This window comes from Eleginops maclovinus, chromosome 22 (assembly GCF_036324505.1).
Source record: "Eleginops maclovinus isolate JMC-PN-2008 ecotype Puerto Natales chromosome 22, JC_Emac_rtc_rv5, whole genome shotgun sequence".
Classification (NCBI taxonomy): domain Eukaryota; kingdom Metazoa; phylum Chordata; class Actinopteri; order Perciformes; family Eleginopidae; genus Eleginops; species Eleginops maclovinus.
This window is the reverse complement of record NC_086370.1, coordinates 15,946,750-15,971,237: the sequence shown is the minus strand read 5'-3', so window position 1 is coordinate 15,971,237 and position 24,488 is coordinate 15,946,750. Positions and strand designations below refer to the sequence as shown.

Genomic DNA, 24,488 nt, shown 5'->3' with positions numbered 1-24,488 from the left:
TTTAATAAACAGCTGAATAGATTTATTATAGCATACGTCAAAGATTATGAAATATGAACTAAGGACCACCGGCTGCAGAATTAATCACATAATGTTTTCCTTGTTTATATAAACAATGCATGTCACATAAAAATATAAACTGAAAGAAGTATCACTGCTCTGTTTGCAAGATATTAAACTTTAAGTAGAATGACACAGAAAATCATTTACAATCACAAACTGTACAACAGTTGGCAGAGGAGAGGTGCAGGGCAGTTAAAGCAAGAGCATTAAAGAGTGGTTATTATTTTGTCTATGTACAATTCTGTGGAGTGTAAAAATCCAGGTGATATGGTTTGCTTTCTCTAGAACAGTTTAATAACACTTTTATCATGATCCGATTACATGAAACATTCATTAAAAGTTGGGGGCTAGTTGAAACACTTGATAACAAAAAGCAGATTGAGGAGGGGAAGAGAGGTAGAGTACGGGAGGGTGAAGAGAATGAGAACTAAGGAGATTTGGAGAAGGACAGAGCGAGATTGCAGAGAGGGAGAAGAATAAGAGAAATTGATAAATTTGGCAACATGCAGACGGGATTTCAGTTGTTTTTACTCAGCAAGCTCTTCAGACTCCTCTCTACAGCCTCATCCAGCTCCTCCTCCAGCTCCTCCTTTTTGGACATAGCGAGTTTGGACTGATAATCACGAACTATCTGGTCTATGTAAGGGGCACTTTGTGTTCCATGCAGCATGAGAGTCCACTCCTTCAGGGCTCCGCGCTGGGGTTCATCGCCCTGAAAGCCCACCTCCATGACCCAGGTCCCGCGGGGGTCTTCGCCCCAGGTGTGGGTGGTCATGAAGGGCCATTTATCGAAGCCCACCTTGGCGTCGTCGTCACGGGGCCTTCTGCTCAGCAGGATTGACTTTGTGCCCATGGGGGAGGTCATGTTGATGTTGAGGTCACCCCGGCGGCTGCCGTTGACAGTGACCACCGCCTGAACGTGCTCCAGGTAGCGGACAAAGTTGTCCTTCCCCTGACAGGCGTCGGTGTTGATGGCCAGCACCACTTTGTTGCCAGACTGGAATTTACTGGAGAAAGGAGAAAGAGGTTGAAGAAGTTAATACTGTGTAGCAGAGAAGCCTACAAAAAAATTAAATCCCACTGTTTTAAATGACCAAAAGTCAGGTAATAAGTCAAAAGAGTTAAGAATGAGATACATTTTTATTTTTGAGTTTACTTATACCGTTCCCTGCTCTCCTTTGAATGTTGTAGTTAATAATGTACTTGGACTAGTTTTAATATGGAACCACCCCACCTTGATGGAGAATCAAGACTCTTTTGTTCATCACACAAAAGCAGAGAGTCTTTTTGTCTGCTTACTTTACCCAATCATTTATCTCTCATGGTGGGAATAAAGTAATAATACATTCATCATTCATTGTATTCGGTGCCTCTCATTTCTCACATAAGTCCCAGCTACCTAACACGCTGTTCAAAGGTCTATTATGGATCAGAAAGAACAGAGTGAAGCTTCAGTTCTGTGCAATCATTGTAGCGTGAGCAAAAGCTGCATATGTGATATATATCACTGCCTATGGATTTCTACAATTGTATTGTAGAAAAGGTTATTATTTAACGACAACTGTATATATCTAAGCCCTATTGCCAATAAACTATATGTACAGCATGTCATGTGCTGGACCGCCTGTGAATTCTGGCTGCTTTTCAGAGCATGAAGAGATCCTTTTTCTTTTTGTCACCATGGATTTGTTCAGATAAGAGCGTAAAAGCAGGCAGGTCTAGGTATTGTTATTGCTTTGTGGTAGGGAGGACATACTGCTGTTCTCATCTCTTTGGGTGATGGAAGGATAGAGTGAGAACACAGCAGGGCAGGGGTGGTGGCCAAAGGCTATGAGAAGGCTTAATAATATTATTAAAGGCCGGGACCGCACCACAGGCAGACGAGAAACAGAGACTGAGAGAGAAAGATCTTTGGAACAGCACTCGGTTTGAAAAATGATTAATAGAGCACTATGCTGAGCACAGAGAGGTGTGTGCAGCGGGCTGATGAAGCAAATTACTATTCCCAGGAAAACAGAACAATTCACAGTGGGGTGTTTCACACTAAGTTACGCCCTGCAATTCATATTGAGATGCTTATAATTACCAAATACAGTTTTTCTAATACCATCTAAGGCAGTTTAAAAAGAAAGGATAAAAATACAGCCTAAAATGGATTTTACAAACTAGAAATGTACTCATAATTTTTGTCATGACTGTTTGTTACCAGGCGTGGAAACGATGCTGCAACGGTTTTCAGCTCGTGAGTCTGTAGGTGTGTCGTGGATCAAAATGAATGCTTGTTTGGAATATCGGTGTGGTCGGGGCTAGTGCTCTGGAAGCAAGGGGTAGGGAGTGGGAAAGGGGACATTTTCACACCCAACTAGCATCATGGCTTCTTTGATCCAATCAAAAATAGTCTCTAGTTTAATGACTGTTATTAGTTTATTAAAATGAATAATTTTTGTAAAAATAAATCCAGCAGTGAATATGTCCACATCTCATTTTTGACCCCTGAATGATTCTGTGCGCAGCAGGTGTTCTGTTCCCATCAGATAATGTGTCAGATTAATTACAGCAGTCGGTCAGGGAGCAGAGAGACGGATGCCTCTGAAGGGTAGGACCAGCGCAGATTAAAAACAACCCCACAGCTCAGTGGGGCACTGCATGCCAGCTCCACTGATAATGAGAAGTTCACCTCCAGCTAAGTGAGCCACAGTCTGGCAGAGCAGATCAATGCTGAGAGAGTGTTTGCAAGCATGGCTATGTTGGTGTTTATTTTTGTTCCTCTGGTAATACACTATCACCAGAGGTGGGCTTGTTGTAATTACATCTCCTCCACAATAGAGTCAACATTATCCCTGTCGTGCTGCTGTGGAAAAACAGTGAACTGATAAAAAAAAAAGACACATATCTCTCAAAAACACCTCAACGATTGTCTGTTTATGAGCTTAGACCTGATGCCACATAATGGAAAGGCTCAAAGAACACCTTCTCTGCATGAAAGGGCAAGCCCCACCGTTTGCATGTGATGTCCTCAGGATGTAATAAAAACCAAATAACACTTAAGGGATGTTCCCTTTTTATCTGGCACTGCACTTATGGGAGGCATTTTCTTTTCTACAAACACAGACACAGACACACATGCCCACTTTCACAGCATTTTGTCGTGACTGCATCATCTGTGGAGCACTGATTAGAGGCTAAAATAAGGAATCAGAGGTGTTGATGGTGGCAATAAAATGCACAGACAAAACGTATTCAGTCTGTTATTTTATCTTCACCCACACATTGAGACTTTCACAATGAAAGCTCAGTGTTAGGGCTCACACACCTACACACATGAGCAACTCCACCTGGATTCCCGGCTGTCAATCAGTCTAATTGACATTATTTCCAGGGCACGTCACGCTGGGGCCATTTGTGGTGCTTTATTTAGAGCTAATAAGAGGGCTAGCCACAGGAAAACACCAGGCTTCACACACAGGAGATCAAAGACATACGCAAAGGAAGGGTGTGCAGGAGGGAGACAGGGTAGAGAGGAAGAGGAAGTGAGAGTGCAAAAGGAAAAGGATGGAGTGTGGAGGTACAGAGCAGAAGGATGGAGAAGATGTGGGGAAGAACACGGGGGACGATGCTACTTTATGTGTAGAGTCCAGATGGTCTACTCCTAACGCAAATATAATCTAACAGTCCACAACCAATATAAAGGACATGGTCTCCCCTTTGAGTACAGATGATAACTTTATTATAAAGCTGCTATAATGTTTAGCTAATGCGCTTAACTACAGTAACACTGTTGGAGAGAGTTTACATTAGGCAAACTGACTTAGTAAGTACATCAAACAGCAATAAAGTTTGGTGACGTGAGCTAAGAGAAGTCACTATAAGTTACAGGACCAGACCAACTGTGTATCGCTTATGAATTACACTCCTGTTGGGTAAGAGGAAGACTTTCAAAGGGGATTTATAAAACTGAAAAAGTCTGAAATGTTCACTTATATCAAATTAAGACAACGCCATTTATGGGATGTTGTTTACCCTAAACTGTCAGAGTAAAAGAGAAATGCAGTCATTATCAAATCGGATGTCAGGACATCAGTCATTATAAATCTACAGGACCATTAGACAGACTGAGCAGCTAATCTAAATATTACTTGGTTATGAAGTGGACTCTCCCATGGCAGATGGTATATTGAATTACTCAGTGATTAGATGAGTGTGTCTCTTTTGCTCAGCAGTGTTTTCCCTTCAATGTCGTGTTGGATTGAGTTTGAAAGTGTAGAATAACTGTGTGCAAATGCTAGGTGTGTTATAGCATGGTGGCTGGTATTGGCGAAGTCCATAGGGACTTGGCTTGGGACCAGGATGGTCAATGGTTCAAGTCCTCGAAAGACAAAGTGCTACCGAGGTGTCCCTGAGCGAGGCACAGTTCCCTACACTGCTCCCCGGATGCCTGTATAACAGCCCACTTTTCCCAACACTAGGATGGGTCGAATGCAGAATGTACATTTCCCCTCTAATGGTTAAAGGGTTCCTTCTTTTTTCTTCTCATTTAAAAAAAAGTGTTGTCATGTCACTTACTGGACATCCTGAATGGATCCGGCTACACAGTGGAAACGCTCGGGCACAGTCTTCCAATCCTTGGACATTTTCACCATGCCCCCGGCGTCCAGAACACCGTAGCCAAACAGGTGGTTGAACTCGAGACCGACGCCGTTCCTCCTCCACTGGTGGACCTCGTCATGGAGCTGGTTCCTCTTGGAGGTCAGGACTGACAGGTGCTGCATGTCTCTCCATGTCAGGTTAGGGCTAAGGCGGAAAGAAACAGTCATCAGTGTGCAAAAGATGGAGGCAAGAGGATGAAGGAAGGACAGAGTAATAAAGAAGAGACAATAGTGTAAAAAAGAACTAGTAGGAATATATCAAATATAATCATTAAACAAATACTAAAGCTTTTAAATTGAATGGTTTTGCATTTAGACCATGTTTTCAATTATGGAAACTCCATAGTGTCTGTAAGGCAGATGGTTGCCTTTGTCTGCGTCTCCCTCCATTATCTGGCTGTGTGTAGTGACAGCTTTGTTCTGGCTGACTCACTGACTCCTGCCATTGGTTCAAGTGTGTTTGGGCCGTAAAAAGGCCCTGCAGTCGTCCTAACAGCCTTGTGTGTTATTTGCCGTCGGACAGAGTAAGCATCCGCCCCTCCCAACAGCAACATCATTATTGTGTGTGCAGAGCAAACAGGGTTTCTTTACTCAACTCCACTAACTGGTGTCAGTTAATGGAAGGAGAATTCAGTCAGCCTGTAATGTGAGAAATGAAGTGTCTGAGAGAAAGCAAAGGCTCTCCTGTGGGATTTGTGAAGCACTAATTCTCCAGGTTTTAGATTTGTCATATTCGTGTAATTAAGTGTGGGCGGGTTGACTTAAGTGGCGTATACTTTCAATTATTTTCAAATCCACAAGGAACATTCTGAATTCACAAGGATTTTAACAAAAACACCTACTTGTAAAACAGTGTTATAATGACACAATTCACACCTTCTTCATCAATAAAAGAAGCTTTGCTATCACCATTTAGCCTAGAAACAGTGTTCAAGTACTGCAATGTGTTTTATCATTCCAGTCTCTCTGCTAAATGCAGCGGTTGTAATGAATAAAACATACTGGAAGCGCTGAGCCCATCCTAACAGTATATAAACTCTATTTTCTAGCCTTGTACACAGACCTAAAGAGCACTGAACCAATGATGATTTGTGTCCTTGGCCCAGGCACTTTGAGTGTGTACTTTGTGGGCAACACAATAAGTGCTGTTTTTCTTTTCATTTAGTTTATGGTTGTGATAAATAAGCAACAAGTGAGGAACTGATTCATGCTTTTAAGGAGTTCAGAGACACGGAGAGAATAAAGGATCTGAGAGTGGCGATTGACAGAGGAAGCCAGATACATCAGTGCGGTATTAAAGCACAAGGTTGTAGTTCAAAAACATGGGCAGTCGATGAAGGAATAGCATATAACATTTAAATATATGGGTTTAAAGTATGTCAGAAGGTTCTGCATTTCAACATATTCATGTTTTTAAAAAGTCTCCATGTGGAAAGAGGTTCGGAGTACATACTTTGCCTCAATAGCCAAAGCAAAGACACCCGCGGCCTCTGGAGCTGCTGCTGATGTCCCAGAGTGACGCAGTGTGCAGTTTCCATACAGGTCTGTGGTGGCCTGAAATAACCCAATCACAGGATTATTAGTCACTTAAGGCTCTTTCCCTTCACGCTTCAACAAATGTACATTACACTATTTTCTTCAAATTAGAATAAAATACATAACACTTTGTCTTTTCTGAACCCCCTCTCCTCCCCCGACTAACGTTCATGCAACCTCTAAGCTACTAACTCAGATATTCAATAAACAATTTTCCCACAAAGCATTTTTATTCCACAGACTAAATCGATATAATCCTCTGGCTTTATTTAAGGATACGTTTTGGAAAAAAAATAGAAAACTTTAAACAAAAGTGCAGTGTGTTGGCTGAACTGTTATATACACTCATCAGCAGACAAGTCATGTTTGTATTTACTGAATAAGCATTTGATTATTTAATTTGGTGCTTAATTGGAAATGATAACAGATTGAGTGGAATTAGAGGGGAAACCCTAGGGAAGATCTGTGGCTCTGTCAACAGCCAAAGGTGATTTGCATAATCACAAACACAAACACTGCTGCTTCTGTACACCGGGAAATAGTTGTTTTTTAAAATCCATATGCTATAGTGTGTTGGTCTTTATTCTAGATGAGTGCATGCTATGAGAGCATGCCTTCTCCCGCCACAGATCTAAAGAAGTAAGCATTAGCCTTTATTTCAGAGATGGTATACTTCTACAATTCTTTAGTTTAATGTTCAAATAGCCATGTTGAAGTTGCAGTTAATTGTATTGTATGCTAAGGTCAGTCTTTCAATTTCTTTTGGTCTCTCTACTGATTGATGTGTTACTTTATTTGAATGCACAGTAACCCTGATAACTTCATAAAGAGGAGCCTTTAAAAACCTTTTCCTTCTTATAAAGTCTCCGCTATGACCTGAATGCCATGATCAACACAGAGTGCCAGCTGGTCTGAGTATCTACAGCAAAATGATGAAGCTGGATGTCAAGAAAGGTTATCACAGAAAAGCTATTACTCCACCTGAACCTCTATTTTTCAAAACCAGACAGCAATAAAAGTGTGCAGCTTCTTAGGCTTTAAACCTTGTCTCATCCAATCTCCCAAAAGGCCGAGGATACAGTGCTTGCTGGCCAACTGAAAATAACCTATTTACAGTTCAGTCTATCTTGAGCATTGAATCGTCTTTAAATGCTAAAAGTGCACGTGCCCACTGAAAAAGTCAACTTCTCGGGCCACTGAATGTCAAATCTTTGATAAACTTGACGTGATTTTCACTCATATGAAACATTTATCTGTTATTTGAAAGGCACACTCACAACGCCAGCCTCTGGGTTCCTCTTGCGTCCGTTGCTGAACGTGGACGCCAGGGTGGAGGAGCAGCTCTCATCGTAGAGGGCGGTGCGACCATCATTGATGGCTGAGTTGATGGAGATTGTCCACATGCTGGAGGCATAACCGTCACAGTTGCAGTCGTCATAGCTACCACCATCTCCCGATGCCCAGACATAGATACTGCCTTTTCCTCCGCGCCCCTGAAACAAAAGGATCATCATCAGAAAGCTTAGTTGGACATACATGTGTTAAAAATACCTGACTTTACAGTAGGTGTCAGTTATTGCCAGTTAACAATTGTGCAAATAATCAAAGACCAAATCAGAATAAGACAGCTGGGACAGATAAAGCCATTTAAAAATGATATAGGGGTTATTTGACGCAAATACACAAAAGTCACATAATTTGGGAAAGTATCAATCAATCAAATCCTTACTCATACTAAGGAAGCTAATAAAATATATATCTATATATATTTCAGTGCTGTTCTTCACAGAAGACATTGATACTGATTAAATTAACATGATCTTCAAAAACCTGAGTGTTTTTCAACTTGAACAAGATACAGTTGGAGGAGCATTGGCAATGCCTTGAGGAAATCGTCTAAAGAACAGGATTTCTTGTAAGGTAGTGGTCAGGTAAACCCTTAGATGTCAGTTAAATCTTTAAACCCTTCCAAAGAACTGTAAACAAATAGGGACACACATCTGGTCCTATCTATTAGTTAATCTCTTGTTTGTTGCAGCAGCAGCAATCAGAGCTGTTACTGTTTGTCTTTGTAAAGTACCCAAGGCATGCAATGAATGAAAACCTCTTTTCTTTATCTCCTTTTCGATTTGAACACAGTAAAATGCCATCTTTTTTGCTGATAGTGCCTTAAAATATGAAACAACTGTGGCTCATCGCAGAGAGCATCCTCTTCACCAAATGCCGCACCTGTTTCAAAAGGCCGTTCTCTATAGAACAAAAGATCAAGTGGAGAAGGAGTGGCATGTCCTTCCCTTCACCATGCTTATTTATGTCGCTCTCTATTTGAATAGCAAAGAAACGTTTGAGCATCGTTGTGCTCACGTAAGAGCTTCAGGCCTTCTGTGTACTGCACAATCAAAACAAAGTGCTTTAATTTTGCACGGCATTTTGTTTCATTTATTTCCATTATTGCTGGCAATTTGCAAGAACCACACAGTTATGTTTAGGATGCAGACTTGAAGCCACTGTGTGTGACTCTCTTGTTAATAGAACATGTGCTTATTCATTTTAAATGTTTCCTTTTATGCACAGTGTACATCATGTTTAGCATAATGTAAGTGATCATTACAATGTGAGATGCTTGATTAGTTGTGTTGATCAGAGATTACAGTTAGCTTTGCTCCTATTCAGCTACCCTGCCTGAGATGTGGTCATTTCAAAGCAAGGCACACCTGCCTGCCACAGTGCATAATGACTAATCAAGCAAGAAATTGGCATTGGCAATGTTAGCATGAAAGCTTTGTGTGCATGTGTGTGTGAAGGAAGACTCCTCTTCGACCAAAGGGCCTACATTTAAGCCCCTGTATCACCTTGCTTTAGTGTCCTTGTGCAAGTCCAGCTTTAACAGCTCCATCAACCCTGAAACTACATCTGACTCTGGCAATGGTTAATTAATAAGAAACATATTATTCTAGAGTATAGTGTCACACATAAGGGATGCTATAATGGGTTGACAGCCAAATCACATTCTCTAAACAGATCTGGATAAGCTCAAAGAAGAGCAACGGAGACCTTTTTCATCTTTGTTTCAGTAGTTTACAGTAGAGACGAGCTGTGTTGTCCTTGCACGGCAATTTGTTTAACAGACATAACAGTTAAAGATAATGGATGCACGTAAATTAAGCAGACTTTTTAGACGGAAAATAGATATAATTGTAAGAGATTCATACAATTTATACCTTTCCTTTGTGCCACATATTATTATATAACCCTCTGAACAGCGGAGATGATGTAGCCTCACCTTGTTAACGCCGTCAGCCATAGCCTGCAGCGTGAGCTCTCGGGGTCCATCCACCGTCTTTCCGTCATCGGTTGGTCCCCAGCTGGCGCTGTAGATGTCAATAACCTGGGGCATGTGACTGATTGAAGACGCCTCAATGATGTCAGTCATAAAGGGCTGGTCCAACATCCTTATACCTGAAAGAGCAATTTCTCCATATGAATCTGATGGCAACTTGTGGTTGAATATATTGTTAATCCTGCAAGAAAGGTTACGTAGCTATACATGGGCGAATTAAAAACATTTCTCAGCTGGTCTAGGTTCAGGGTGTATACTGTCAATACAACAACATCAAAGCCTTTAACAACAGCAAAAAACTGACGTCCGCTTTATTGAAGCCCACAAATCAAGCAGTCAATACTCATCCTCTTTTTACTGTCTTAACTGGTTTTTACTGTTACTCCCAGAGCAAATTCCAAGAAAGATCCATAAAAAATTAAAACCTGAGCTTAATGGTGTTGTCATGTTGCTATGTGGACTCTAACTGACCTCTGCAGTATTGCTATGAGGAGGTAAACGGTTTAAATGTGCTCCAATACCAGAGAATGTTCTTCCACAATAACATATACATGATGCGTACACAGTAAATCACCATCATCATACCTTTGATCCCTTCATTACCGTTACAGAGAAATGTTATTTTCTATCATTGCTCATTGTCATTCCTCTCCCTGTCCAAACTGCAGCGTGAATATGACACACACCTGCCACCTTGGAGTTGTATGCGACTCCCACGCCGCAGATGTTGTTGTTGGCTGCCGCAGACACCTCTCCAGCACACCGTGTGCCGTGACTGATGAGAGCAAGAAGCAGAGAATATACTTAGGAGGTTTTGCATGAATTTACATACATTTACAAAGGATAAACTGTGGTTTAAATCGGGATAAGATTTTTTGGATAAGATGCAACTACTGCTTTTGTTCTTATACAGCCAGTCTATTTCTGTAGCCATAAATCAATTCAAATAAGCATGAACATACTGGGATTTAAAGAGCGTTGGCTCATAGAGAGGCAATGAGATTTAGACATCCACTTATCGAACACTCATTCGAGTCCGACTGAATATGTTTGCTCATATCAGTGTTTTGTGTGCACCATGTGATGTGACTATCTCTCTATCGCTCAACTCCCCACAGGGACACTGCAGAGAGTCAACCCCTCTTTCCCAGCATGCTTTGCTACAGACAGGCAGCTATTTATAACAACCAGCTGATTAGCCAGCGAGTTGTGCCCTACAGTCAGCAAGTGCTACACTGGCAAACCCAAATACTCCCTTCTCACTCCCACACAGATGCACACACACACACACACACACACACACACACACACACACACACACACACACACACACACACACACACACACACACATATATATATACACATACACACATACATCTGAGCAGATGGAGGCACGGTGGAGAAGGAGAGGTGGAGAAAAGGATATATTCCTCTTTGTTCCTCTCTCCGACATGTGTTGCAGTGGCAGTGGATCACCCTTGTGATTGGGAGATTCAAGACAGATAAGACACTATCAGACGGAAGGTCAACGTGAACACTGAGAGGAGGCTAGACTTGTACTAGCGGTCCTTTTATCTACCTTATCTCCTCCAAGTGATCAGGTAAAAATAGATCCTGTTTTCTATTGTGTTGTGCTGGATCACAGCTCTGTTTATGCTGCACCATTATGTCTTAATGGAACAATGTGAAGATAAAATCAATATAGGAGAGCTACACAAATCCAGGAAGAGTGTGTGAGTGTGCACATAAAAACACTCTGCCTATGTGTATGAATAGGGCTGTGTGAGCTTTACCTGTTGAACCAGTCGTCTGTGTAGCGTGGAAATGGGAAAGGGTCATTGCTGCTGAAGTCATAGCTGGCATCGGCATTCTGAAAGGACCAAATGGATGCGTTTACAAAAACAACAACATTGAGATAGAAAAACAAAAGGAGAGAAAGCAGAGAGGATCATTTCATGGTGAATCTGGATGGGTTTTTCCAAAACATGGTCCTAGTGTGAAATGCTGATGCTTATACTTATAGTGTATAAGTTACCCTGGACTATAACTCACCCCCTGGGCAACCAGACAAAACTATAGCATGTTTTATTTTCTCTGGCAGAAGCTTCTGGCACTACATTATGGACAGGGGATTTTGAAAACATAGTTGAAAAGTCTAGTTTCAGCCAATAAATAGCCGTAAAACCTTCACACAGGTTATGTTAAAACAGCAGACCTGTAATAAATGGAGATTCCAATGTTAAGTGTTTTATAAAAAACGTTTTTCAGAGAGGTTAATGGAAAAAAAATTCAGCTCACATCTAACTACAAGTCTTTACTCTGCGGCAATACTGGAATAATGTGTGGTCACAGCGGGGATTTCTAGCTGAGAAAATAATGGCCCAATCACTGCCAGCATTTAATTCCACATGGCCAAAAGTAATAGGATAAGAACGAACAGCAGCGGAAAAGCTGGAGAAACAAGACGCAGGAGACGCATATCTGCCAGGGAGACATTATACAGTCAACATAATTCTCAGAATAAACTCGTCTGAGGATCACACAAACACACACAGAGTTGGATTCAAGACTCTGGAGACATCCTCGGGAAAGTCTCACGCTTATTGCTCTTTCTGTAGAACACTTACAAAAGACATTCAGGCAATCTTCTCTAGTCCCCCCTGTACCTGTCATTCATGTCCCCCGTAGTGCTATCTATTTTGACCTGTAATCCAGTAACAGGTGCTTTGTGTTGTCATGAGTATGGAGAAGCCAGAGCCGGGGTCATTAGCCATAGAACTGAACACATCAGATCAATCTTGGGGGCTGTTTCCACGCGCTCGCCTGACAGCTTTGCTGGCTGACATTTAGACGAGATGACTCAGTCAGCAACAGAGAAAGAAAGCAAAGCAGCAAGGCTTACTGACCCAATGGAGAAACACTGTAATTATCACAATGTGGAGCAGGTGACTCCAAGAGGAAGCAATGCTGATGGTGACTAGGGTTTTCTGATTAAGAGGTGATAGATTCTGTGATTGTTTAAAGAGAAGTGAGGATAAATGTGAAAAATGAATGCCATCCAAACTGTTTCCCTCATAGGCCATTACATATTCACTTTCTTTGTCAAGAAAGCTTAGTTATATGTAGGTGTTTAAGAAACTGAAATTATTGGTACAGCATCAGAAGTGAAGCTTGTTAAAGAAGTTATTATTTCAACAGAGGGATGTGGATGCAGAACATGCCAGTCCCGAACAGGTTTGGTGCTCACGTTCTTCCTCCATTAAATGGAGTGAAAAGTGCTGAGTGTCAGTAATAAATGACACAGAGGTATGTCCATGAATCACTCGCTGTGCTTCACAAACTCATATCTCCTGCCATCAATCAGACTCTGTTCTTCCTCTGGTGTCCTGTGAGTAACCATGGTCATAATAATGGATGTACCCAGCCTCAGACACCTCACCTTTCCCTGCAACCCTCGTCTCTTCACCTTTTATGGGAGCGACTTCTACTCGAGAGAGAGGAATGACTCAAAGCTACTGTGACAGAGGACCCGTTTTTATACAACAGAATATTAGCATATAGATAGAAAAATACTTTTGAAATAGAATTAACTAGGAGCTTTTCTCTACTCAAGTATATTTTGAATTATTAGTTACTGGTTTATTTGCAGTTTTAGGTCTTGCATAGTAAATGCAGTATGTTTGGAAAAAGCAACATTTTGTTGAATATTTTAGTTTCAGACTCTTTTGGCTTGTGGGCATTCCATAAATATATTTCAATAGTATTTTATCTTTATTTGGTAGTGACAGCTTGAGAGATACAGTGAAGGCAAGGGGGAGAATGACGTTATGACATGCATGATGTCTGAATATTTATTATCAGTTCTACAAAACAGTGATTATCTTCCTTCATACTTCTCAGATTCATTTAATTGATTTAATGTAAGACATAAAATAATATTTCACTAATAAAGAGATTAAAGAGAAGTTGATTCAAATGTACTTTGCAAAACTTGGCTATATTGTTTTCACATTAACAATCTCACAACCCCCTAGATTAAGCTTCTGACCCCATTGGAGATGATATTTCTGTACAGATTTTTAATTGTAGCTGAAATGATATGATCTTATAATTTTATTGAGGTAAAAATTGAACTACTTCTAAAACTAAAAAGGTAAATCCAGAATAAGGCCTGGAAAGCATCTCGTCATGATGTTTTGTATGTTTTTAATACCTGAAGCACGGACAAAACATCCTTCTCTTAGGGCCATTAATCATGTTACCATGTCTGATTTCAACAACCCATTTGATGCTGATAAAGCTAATCTGTAATCTAGAGAGCAGAGGCAGGAGTTTTGCATAATGTGACCTTATGAGAAAGTCCTTTGCAAGATGCGTTAAAGTCAAAGGAACATCAGAAACTATTTTACAAGGTCCGAGCTGACAGGGAAGCAAGATACTCTGCTCTTGGAACAGCGATTGTGAACCTCACATCAAACTGTTTCTGTCAGGGTACGAGCTGCTGGCAAAAAACAATCTCTGACAATCTCTTTTAGCTATTTTTTTTGTTGAAACTATGACTTCTCTCTCTATTACTCCCTCATTCAAACTTCAATTCAACTTCAATTTTGATGGAGAGAGTAACTGCACACACTTAGCTCCGTTGCAGGAATTCGGTCAAACTTTTCATCATTTTATTACAAAGAAATTGAATCAGTAATAGCTAAAATTATGTGGAAGGAAATAACAATACAGTGCTGCTGTTATATGCCGTATACTGTATATGTATTTATTTGGCCCAAAAAATGTTAAAATTGGTATTTGCATTAGCAGGTAAATATGCCATGAAATTTAACTACAATTTTTTTTTCTCAGGTCGACGGATTTTCACAAGTAACAAACCATATCAAAATATATCTTATTACATCATCACCCCAAATGGGATATCTTGAGTTAAAAGAACGCTGTGCTTGTCCAAAGCAGATATGCATGTACACATAAACATCCACACCCACAGTGCAGATGCCACATGAACCCAATATTACAGGTTTTTTATTTATTCAATAAGTCAGCTGATAGGAGCTCTTTGTAGATCTGCGAAAACCATGGCGACGGTAACGAAAACGATTACATACAGTCACTCACTCTCTCGCTCACGCACATACACACACACACACATGATCTATGCACAGCATGATGCATCACTCCAGTAGAGCGTGCTCCTGCATCACCCAAGCTGAGGCTGAGTGTTATTTTTGGGGCCAAGGCTCATCTCTGTTCACAGGCAAGAAACATGCAAAGGCAGGCAAACGTATAGTGTACAGACTGATGCACACCAGAGAAAAAAAACACTTATGCAAGCCATGTTTAGAAGGGCCTCAGAGTGTGCAAATGAGCTGAGGCGGAAAATCAAAACAGAGAGCACAATTTACTGTTGTAATCTTTCACACATTTTTCCAGCAATATAATATAACGAATAGACCTGCTAAGAAAAAATGAGTCTTCCTTATTAAAAAAAAAAAAGCTTGAGGACATGAGGTGTTTTGAGGCAAATGAGCACATAAACCAGTCTTGAACAACAACTGCAACATTTGTATTTAAACATCCTGGATTAAATACAACAGCAGAGTGCAGGCGCACTGACGAAACTGCATATTTTATAATCAAATTGCACTAAGCTTTCTGCGTTTCCTTGTTCCATTAAGCAATCCCTCTTGTCCTTTAAGGTTTTATCAGTATTCTGGAGATAGAGCATCACATTATGCAACGCCAACTACCCTGGCATTATCTCTGCTTGTGACAGATCGGCCTGCCATTGTGCCTGCCACAGTGCAGTGTGCATTAACATTAAACAGCTTGGCTGGCCGTCTGCCTGCCTCTGCGTCCTCCACGAATACAAGGAGACTCGGCAGCCATGAAGGCAACGTGGAAAGCACCTGTCACTGCCAATGGTGGCCAAAAAAAAAGCCCACGAAATCCTCCACCTGAACCCCTGCTTCACTTATTCACAGCCCTTCCAAAAATGTAAGAAAAGTATGAAATCCAATGAGACTGGAGTACTCACATAATTTGATGCCAGGTCGGGATGTAGATAGTCGATTCCTGAAATGTGATTTTGACATGAATCAGTGATATAATTAAGCCTGAGAGCAAGTGTTTTACAGAGGATAGTGTGGCCTTCGGTGTCTTCTTCGTATATAGTTTGATTCTTGACTCGGGGAAACAAATAACAAGAGATAACTTAACAAGGAGTTGATCGACATATAATTAATTGCCAACAATTTGATAATTTGCTTCTATTTTCTTAATTTGGTGTTTTTTTAAAGCATTATTGAACTATTAACTTTATTATTTGAGTATGTTAATCTACTGCTAATTCACACACCATTTTCCAACACTACCAAAAGGTCATACACTGATAAGAATATGGCATATATTTCAACTCTAACAAATACTAACAGCGTGCAGTCACCCAGTGTTGTAGAGTATAACGCTTGAAAAATGTCTGTTTGTATTTATGTTAGTGATTTATTTTTTTCCACAGATAAACCGTAAGATTGAAGATGCTTCATTAGAGTTTGAGAAAATTCCAGGCTTGAAAATTATAAAGTTGTATTTTCAAGTTGGTTTTCATTTCACAGTGGAGAATAGCTTTTAATTTATGTCTCGTATTAAATCACAATTTGATTTAGTGGATCGCTTTCAACACATAATGACAAAACCATCTAAACAAATGCTCTTTCTTCATACCAAAGTATAGGTGGTTACCATAAATATGCTGGAAAACGACCAGTTTTTACTATTCTTTGCATTACAAATTCAACAGATATAAATAGGTACTAATCGAATCTGCACGATGAACATATGCATGTATAATTAAGTGTTTTCAGAGAGCGCTCAAGGGTAAAACACTTTACACTCACCGTCATCCATGATCGCGATGGTTACTCCTTTGCCCGTGTAGCCTAGTTGCCAAGCTTCAGCCACATTAAGATCCAGCCCAGGGGTCCCGTCTGCCTGGCCCGTGTTTATCTAATCAGGGAGGCAATATGGAGAACATAGATGACTCATGGCACCCAGGTGAGCCAACGTACGAACATTAGTCAACATGGACCATGTGTGTGTGGGAGGCTATGGATAAGGAATGCTTGGGGGTGGTTGAAGGGGAGGTAAATGTCAGCGAGATGAGTGACAGCGAGCTAACTGTAGCATAAAAGTCACGCTTGCCAGTTTGAGTAAAACAAGAGGGGAGGAAACTAGGCGGCGTGAATGCAGCGATGAGGTGGCACGAACCGTATTGGCAAGGCTAATTAATTAATGAATAAGAACGTTGATTCAGAAAGTAGTGGAGAATATGCTGGAGTAATTAGGGTGGAAGAATGGTGGTTAGAACTGAAGGTCAGGCTGCATGCAGACCGCTGCTTGGCTGATTACTCACCAGATACCACTGTTTGGTGAATAGAGGGTCACTCATGTTGACTTCAATATCATTGATATCTCTGTAGCCTCGCTTCTGACGATCAAAACCCTCTTGCTCAACGACATTCTTTACCTGGTTTAGAAAAGCAAAATAAATGCCAGGTCAGAGTCAGTTCAGGCAAGAAATGATAACATAAAAACCTTTTCTGAAAGGATCATACAAAGGGCAAAATAATATTGTTGTTAAGCTTGGAACACGTAGGTAAAACTAGAAATAGGATTTGTTTTGAAGGGTCGTGATGCAGGCCTGTGCAGCTCTGTACGTAGGAGACCATCAAAGCCAGCTGTGCTCTACTGTACCATGAAGGCAGAACATCATGTAAATCAAAAGCCCTATTCTTCCCCAGCTAATCAGAAGAGTTGCAGCTGGAGCCAAGGCTTCCAAACTCACCTGCTACACAAGAGATGGAGGGTTTTTTTTCTCTGCTCCCAGAACATTTTTAACAAAAAGCCATAGCAATTACACTCACAAATACGCTTGTGTTTCTTGGAATCATCAAACACACTTAAATTCGGATGAACAGCTGTGTTCTGGAATAAAATTGCTTACTGAAAGCTGCCACAATACTAATAACCAAGCAGTAGATACAAAAAAGGACAGAGAACATAAATGATGAGGATAAATGTCTTGAAATTTAGATGCCTTATTAGCTGACAGCTTCTATCGAAATCACTGGCAATGGTGTTGTTGTTTTTTAAATTGATGCTACTTTTAGAAATCATTACACTCCTACTATATCACTGTCTTTATCTTTGTCAGCATTTGTGAAGAGGACAGCAATCAACAGCAGCCAATAAATGTGTTATTCCTCATATAAAATTGTATCCCATTATCTATGAGCTTTCAATAAATAGTCCCCCCTTCACACATTTGGAAAAACTGAGTGAGGGAAAGGAAGCATGAGTCATTAGATCTATTAGAGTCTGGCAATGTCTGGAGTATTTTGTACTATATTACCAACAATCTACTTTTCACCAAGGTCGCCAAGGAACAGTGCAATAATGTGAAGGGTTAGATCCTTTTTATGTGTGAGGGTATACAAGAAACACTTTTTTAAATGACATTTAATGGAAACTCATTTTATCCTATTTCCCTTCCTTACATACGGATAATCATTTAATACTAAACACTTTTTATGTTTTGCAGAATGTCAGAGCAACGTTTTGAAAACATGTGCCTGTGGTTAAATGTTCCTCTTGTGCTTACCATGAGCAAACTCACTGCAGAGTGACGGAGAGAAACAGTCATTGTCCGGTGTGTTTACCACCACAGATAAGAGAGCAGAGCACTTAAGATGGCCTTTTAAAATGGCCAAAGCCTATTCATCCAGACCTGTGTTTTATGGCATACTCTAGGCAATCAGGATGCACACACACTGTAAACCGACACGTCTGCAAGTCCTTTAAATGACAAGTCAGTTCTGGGGAAAAAAACACATTTGCATATGAATCTTCTGCCTGGAGGATTTAAAATGGTCTTATGTCACATTTGTGGTTACATAATTTCAGTCAGAGGGAAACTACCAGCACTTTCTACAGTGATGTCTCACTGCACCCCTCCCCCCCTTCTCTCCATCCATCACCAATTTATTCCATCACTTGGCAGGAGAGCTGGTATTTCCCTTGAGACGGCATGTCATACTGCCCACTCACAACATCAAACAGTGCCTGCTCCGCCATCACTCGCCGCCTTTGCCCCTTTGCCCACTGCCTGCTCCCAATGCTCCAGTTCACTTTAAATCAAAGAGCCTTGCTGCCTCTCTCCTTTCTCTTTGTCCTTTTCCTCCAGGCTTTCCTAGGTATGTGACTTTTAGGGCCGGGGATGCTGCTCATTCGCACAGATATATTCTATATTCCGCTTTTATAGATAGAGATTGTATTTGTATCAAGTAAATAAGAGAGAAAGGAACCACGGATGGATGGATAGGTAAGCCAGGATATATGCATGAATAGATGTCTCAATTGAAATCACTTTAGGACATGTGTTGTAAAAGGACTAGAGAGGACACATAGAAAGAGATGGAGAGGAATACAAGGAAAAGCTATGTAATAAGTGGGTCAACATGTTCCATTAATATAGAGTTCAACAAAGATCAGGGCTTCTGGGAAAAAAGACGTCCATCCATTTACATCCAAGTGTTAACTCCTTTTAAATGAATACAAAGAAAATACTACAGAAATGTCAAACTCCTATACATAATGTATACATTAATGTAGATTCAACAAAATCCTTTCTTTTTGACAGAACTGTGTAAAACTGAGAAATGCACATCGTACCACCTTGAGCCAGGGGAGTAAGACACTTCAGAATGATAAACAGGCAACATTAAATCAGGCTAGCTGACCTCATCCATTCCAGTGATGCACAGAAATCAATAACTGCAGTGTTGCATATGAGCATGTCAAGGATCTGATTAAAACCCAGCATCTGGAATGTAGACCTGGCCATGTCCACGCTGTCACACTTCCATTAGCTGTATTAGCTCGTTGGAGTGGCTCGCATTTATTTTCATTAGCACCTTTCACAACCGCAATTAGAGGGGTTAGTTGATTGTCTACTGCAGGACCTCCACTTTCGTCGACTCGTTCGGTGGACAGCACTAAACACACAGCAAATCATCCAGCCCAACTGTTTATTTAAATTAAAGCTTGGAGACACAACAGATCCTTGTGTTATAAGTAGATTTATCAATTCATCACTCATCCCACCGATAAACAATTCCTCTACAACTACTACAGTATGTTCACAACACCAACACCATTAGCTGGTTCCAGCTTCTTGAATGTATGAATGTGCTGCTTGTTGTTGTCTTTGTGTAAATTTAAATATAGTTGGATTAAAGATAAAGGAAAAGCAATTAGCGGACATCACCTCAAACTCTATAGGAAACTGTGATACACGGCCAAAATTAAATACATCAATACAGCCTAAAATGTGTACAACATTGGACCTAACCTAACTTATTCACTATGATACCTTTACAGGAAGGCATACAAAGAGAAATAATACAAAAACTCAACATATGAAGGAACCCGATTCAAAGCAACGAAAAATCTAAAACTATCATCATAAGGCATGTTTATAAAAGTGAGTTATTAGGAACTGGATATTGAATTAGTGGCATTCCCCTGGGTTTTGAGATTCCCTGATACCAAAAACACTTTATTTTCTTGAAAACAGAAACGAAGAAAGTCAAATAGCACCGTTGACTTTACAGATAATGATAGCTGGTTATATCAGTACCAGTCCTTTCATATATGTTTGTACCTTTAGGAACAAATGGTGTTCTTCTTTCCTTCCTTGTTTTACATAGATGAACCACAACTCAATATAGGGTTTTACAGATTTTATATTTTAGAAAAGATTTCATTGTAATTGTTCTGTTGGTCCTTTATTATTACTGTGAGAGTGGGATGAATAGTTTCATGTTAAAAAGTACTGGCAGTGTTTGTCTTTGCAGTAGCTTGATAAATGCTACAATAAGACACCGACTGGGGACCAGCGCTTCTGAAATCATCACCGTCATCATCACTACAACACAAATTTGAAAATACTCACACGATCAACACTCTATACCCACAGTTTCATTAATGGGAATTGACATTTGCATGCTAAATTAATAACTTCTCCACAGCTGCACTTTGCTTAATTTAATCACCCTCATGCTATGTTCTTAAAGGTCTACTATTATGCTATATTGTAACAATATATTGTAGGGCAATATCTATACAAAACAATTCTGTGAAGTGTTTTTCAAAATACCAAAGAGATCACACCTTGTAGCCATGCCTCATACCCCTCTATTTCAGCCCTGTTCCTGAAGTGCTGATTCTGTGACTGCCGCTTTAAATTTGAGCTGACCTGAAGCTGGCCACGCCCAAAGGGAGCGGATGCATCTCTGTCTGAAGAGAAACGTTTCTAACGGAGATAATCAGCTAAATGCTGCCGTGATAAAACCCCATATTATGTTCAAAACCACATCAAGCATTATTTCTGAAACACTTCTCACATTTCGGTTATGATGTCATATCAGCAGCAAATCGGGATCAGCTCGTTTTTACCCCCATTTTTAGAGATATGGGTAAGGAGGAAAAGAGTGAGGGTTGTATTTTCTGACCCTATGTGCGTCTCCTTACACACCGGGGTTACATATTTAGGTATAAAAGACATCAACAAGTGCATTTAGCATAATAGGGGACCTTTTAAAATATCACTTTCTATCTCTTTATGTTGAATGATTGTTTATGTTGGCTTGTTATTTAGTTAGTCCTGTTTGTATGTAGTGGTTCTTAATGTCAAGTGGTCTGTCCATGGTGAGCTCAGTTTTCTCCAAGTACTTTTTGGTGTTTTATGCAAGTTGTAATATATATTTTGACTGTTAAGGGATTTGCTACTGTATTGCTGAAGCCCTATTTTGGACTGTATACTACATGGACAGTAGCCTCAAAATAACCCTTGTGATGCAAGGTGAAGGGGTAGCCGAACTCTTTTTGGTACATGTGTACAGAGAACACACTGTGTTTTTATTTGTGTGTGGATGCTTACCCTGCGGTCTTTTTGGAGATGCTGTCTGCTGCGGGCACTGCGTTTGCTCCGCCTCTTTGAGGTGTCCTGAGGATAGAAGTGAAAGAGCCCCTCTCCGAAGGGAAGCTGGGTAAAATAAAAAAATAAACAGAGGAAGAGAGATCAGAAGCGGGGGTGAGAGGCAACACAGAAGCAGCAATAGTAGAATACATGATATTATAAAATGTAGCCGAAGGACGGCAGGTCACCTTACAGATGAAAACAGGAGCACTGATTCCCTGGCATTCCCCGAGGGGTCTATTTTAAGACACTGGAGAACAGTGCTGGAATTTACCATAATGAAACCACAAGGGCAGGGAAATGAGATGCATCATCCAGAGCTTTCCCTCCGGCAGATTAAAGACCCCCCTATGCTTCAGTAACAGCCAGGGTACGGGTCAATCCTCAAAATAAACGCTTGCAGATGCGCCTGTCAGATCTAATATGGAAATGAAATTCTCACGGAAGGATGAGGATTATTCTCATCTTTTGCTCAAAGAAATAGATGAAAGCTCATGTATGTGATGCAAAAAAGCAAATACAAAAGCTCCACATCCATTGAGTGCTCTTTTAATAATCAAGGTTTTTTTTATTAATCTTTGCTGATTTCTGAAATTAAAGAGATAGAGGCTTTTATCGTATGTATGTGTCTGGATTCTGTGCCCCGGTCTTGTTAATTAAGCAACAATAGCAGCTAATTCAAACGACACAGACATTGTTTAATGATGCTTATCCCATTAAGACAAATATAGCTGCAGATTACATAACCTGGGAGGTAGGGAGGCAGGGAGGCAGTAGATGGGGTGGAGGGTGATCTTGTGCCTACAAGAGGGAACTAGACAAACAAGACTGATGCACAACCACCACACAGCTAGGATATTATGATAGGTTACAGATTTAAACAATGTTTTTTTCTGTGGAGGTAAAAGAACAGAAACAGAAAATCCCTATTCAGAGCAGCGTAGACACTCTCTGTTCACAGCTACGCCTCACTGGCTTAGGTTCCGGCCAATTTCACCCACACATTTATTTTGACATGTGACAAGGTACACACACTTCCAGGTATTATATCCATTGGTCTGCCATAAATGGCTTGTTATCTCTTTAACTGGTTTTGATGTGTGCTGCATTTTTCAAGCTCTTTAAATATGCGTCTCAAGTGAGTAAAACCATGTCTGCTAGGAAGGCCATGTATGTCACGATGAGCAATGTAAATACATCATGTTTTAGAAATTTACAGTAGTTAATGTAAAATAGGTTAACAAATAGTATTTCACATTAATTCAACTTAAACACATCTAATCCCATTCATTATAGGAATTTATTGACTCAACACATGGGTTTGAATTGTCAATTTTCTAAAAGCTATGGTTAACCTAAACCTCATCTTGAGATAGATGTAATGAATGTAATAATGCCTTCCTTCAAAGGACACTAAAACTGGATGTGTTTTGGAAATGAATGAGGCCTGGGCAGCTTCAGGTCCCTGGGGCTATGGGCAACCTACTAACCAGAGCCTGCATTTGAGTAGGAATGACGTCATCAAGCCAAAGTGTAACGAAGTCAAACAAAAGCTCTCAGTTTAGTCTCTAAACTGAACTGCTCTGTTTTGCTTAATACACAATGTTTGACTATTTCTGATGAAAGTGAAAATAAGGTTAATTATAAAAAATATGTTTGGCATTGTTTCAGCAGTAATTACTTTGGTTTGCAATAATACAAAATGTGTTAAAGTTTTTTTTCCCGATGAGAAGAAGCTAAACAATAATCCTATAGGCAGCAACGCGTGACAGTTTCCCCCGAGCATCCCTACCTTGCGGGCACTGTGGAACCCATGTTGTGTTGCAAGTTGGTTCGCCTCGTCCTGTGCGCCCTCGTGCAACTGAACCAGAAGATGGTCCGTAGAGACTCCTTCTGCAGCCTGCGTCGCGAGCAGCAGCGCGTTCACCAGCACTATAAATCCTACGGCTGTCCCATGGCGGGGAGATCCACACATCGTGTCTGGCTTGTGTCAATCCGCCTGTCTGCCTGCCCGTCGGAGTGAAACCAGTGTGCGGGATGCTCCGCGCTAAAAATGGGAGGAGGTGGAGGAAGAGGAGGAGGAGGATGTAAAAGGGGTCGAATCAAAGCTTTTGCGGACGCATCTCCTCGTCGTCAGCTGATGGAAGTTCCTTTTCTCCGAGGTGTAGCCGCTCCTGCTGTGTGGTGCGAGTGGGGAGGTTGTGTGTTGTGGACCAAACCTGCATCCTCAGCTTTATCTCTCCTCTTCCTTCTCCTGTCATCTGTAATTCATTTACCTTACTCGCTTGGGTAGTATGTGCGCGTGACGTTGTACCAATGGGCTCCAGCGGGTGGGTCCCGTTTCTTCCCCCCCCCCCCACCAGGAGAGCTAGGGGACACTTTTCAGCACTTTGGAGAGCTCCTCCCATAACCCTCAGCGTTGATAGGAATTGTATCGATTAGTGGGATGCTGCTGGCCTTTTTTGAATTAAAAAGGGTGCATTAAATCCCCATAGGGAATAATGTCCCATACATCTCTTTTGGACCTTTAAGAAAAAAACACCTCTTATAGAATTCCAATAGGCACAGATCTAAAATATACTATTCACATTACCCTGCTCAACCCTCTTTTTGTAGTGGAGTGTAAGAAACAGTGCAATTGGACTATAATTGGTCATTTGGACATGAACAGCAGGCTGTTAGAAAGAACCATGAAAGACTTTTCCTACAAAGGCTGCTCATTAAAGGACTCCAGCTCCCCTGCTTTTCTCCTGCTTCCTTGCTGCTATATGATACATGAATGGGTCACTGGGCTGCTGTAGTCTGATGTCACAGTGATGTTAATGTGTGAGGAAGTAGAGAACAAGCGGGAGAAAAGA

The 24,488-nt window shown here is 40.8% G+C and overlaps 1 protein-coding gene across 1 annotated transcript; it reads right to left on the bottom strand.

Annotated features, from left to right (window-relative positions):
- On the bottom strand, window positions 1-23,873 carry pcsk2 (proprotein convertase subtilisin/kexin type 2). The gene is made up of 12 exons (XM_063874233.1): window positions 23,423-23,873; window positions 21,592-21,696; window positions 17,005-17,118; window positions 16,490-16,598; window positions 15,631-15,668; window positions 11,381-11,457; window positions 10,272-10,360; window positions 9,529-9,704; window positions 7,523-7,738; window positions 6,163-6,263; window positions 4,627-4,854; window positions 1-1,070 (listed from the first exon to the last, which is right to left on the bottom strand). The coding sequence occupies exons 1-12, from the start codon at window positions 23,603-23,605 to the stop codon at window positions 581-583; spliced, it is 1,926 nt and encodes a 641-aa protein (XP_063730303.1). The 5' UTR covers window positions 23,606-23,873; the 3' UTR covers window positions 1-580.
- Window positions 23,874-24,488: the final 615 nt, after the last annotated feature.

Excerpts from the sequence above, each read along its gene's own strand:
- pcsk2 (XM_063874233.1), bottom strand. The coding sequence starts at position 23,605 with ATGTGTGGATCTCCCCGCCATGGGACAGCCGTAGGATTTATAGTGCTG. Across the intron at positions 16,599-17,004 it reads TCACCAAACAGTGGTATCTG|ATAAACACGGGCCAGGCAGA; the intron begins GTGAGTAATCAG and ends CTCCCTGATTAG. Across the intron at positions 15,669-16,489 it reads CATCGCGATCATGGATGACG|GAATCGACTATCTACATCCC; the intron begins GTGAGTGTAAAG and ends ATCACATTTCAG.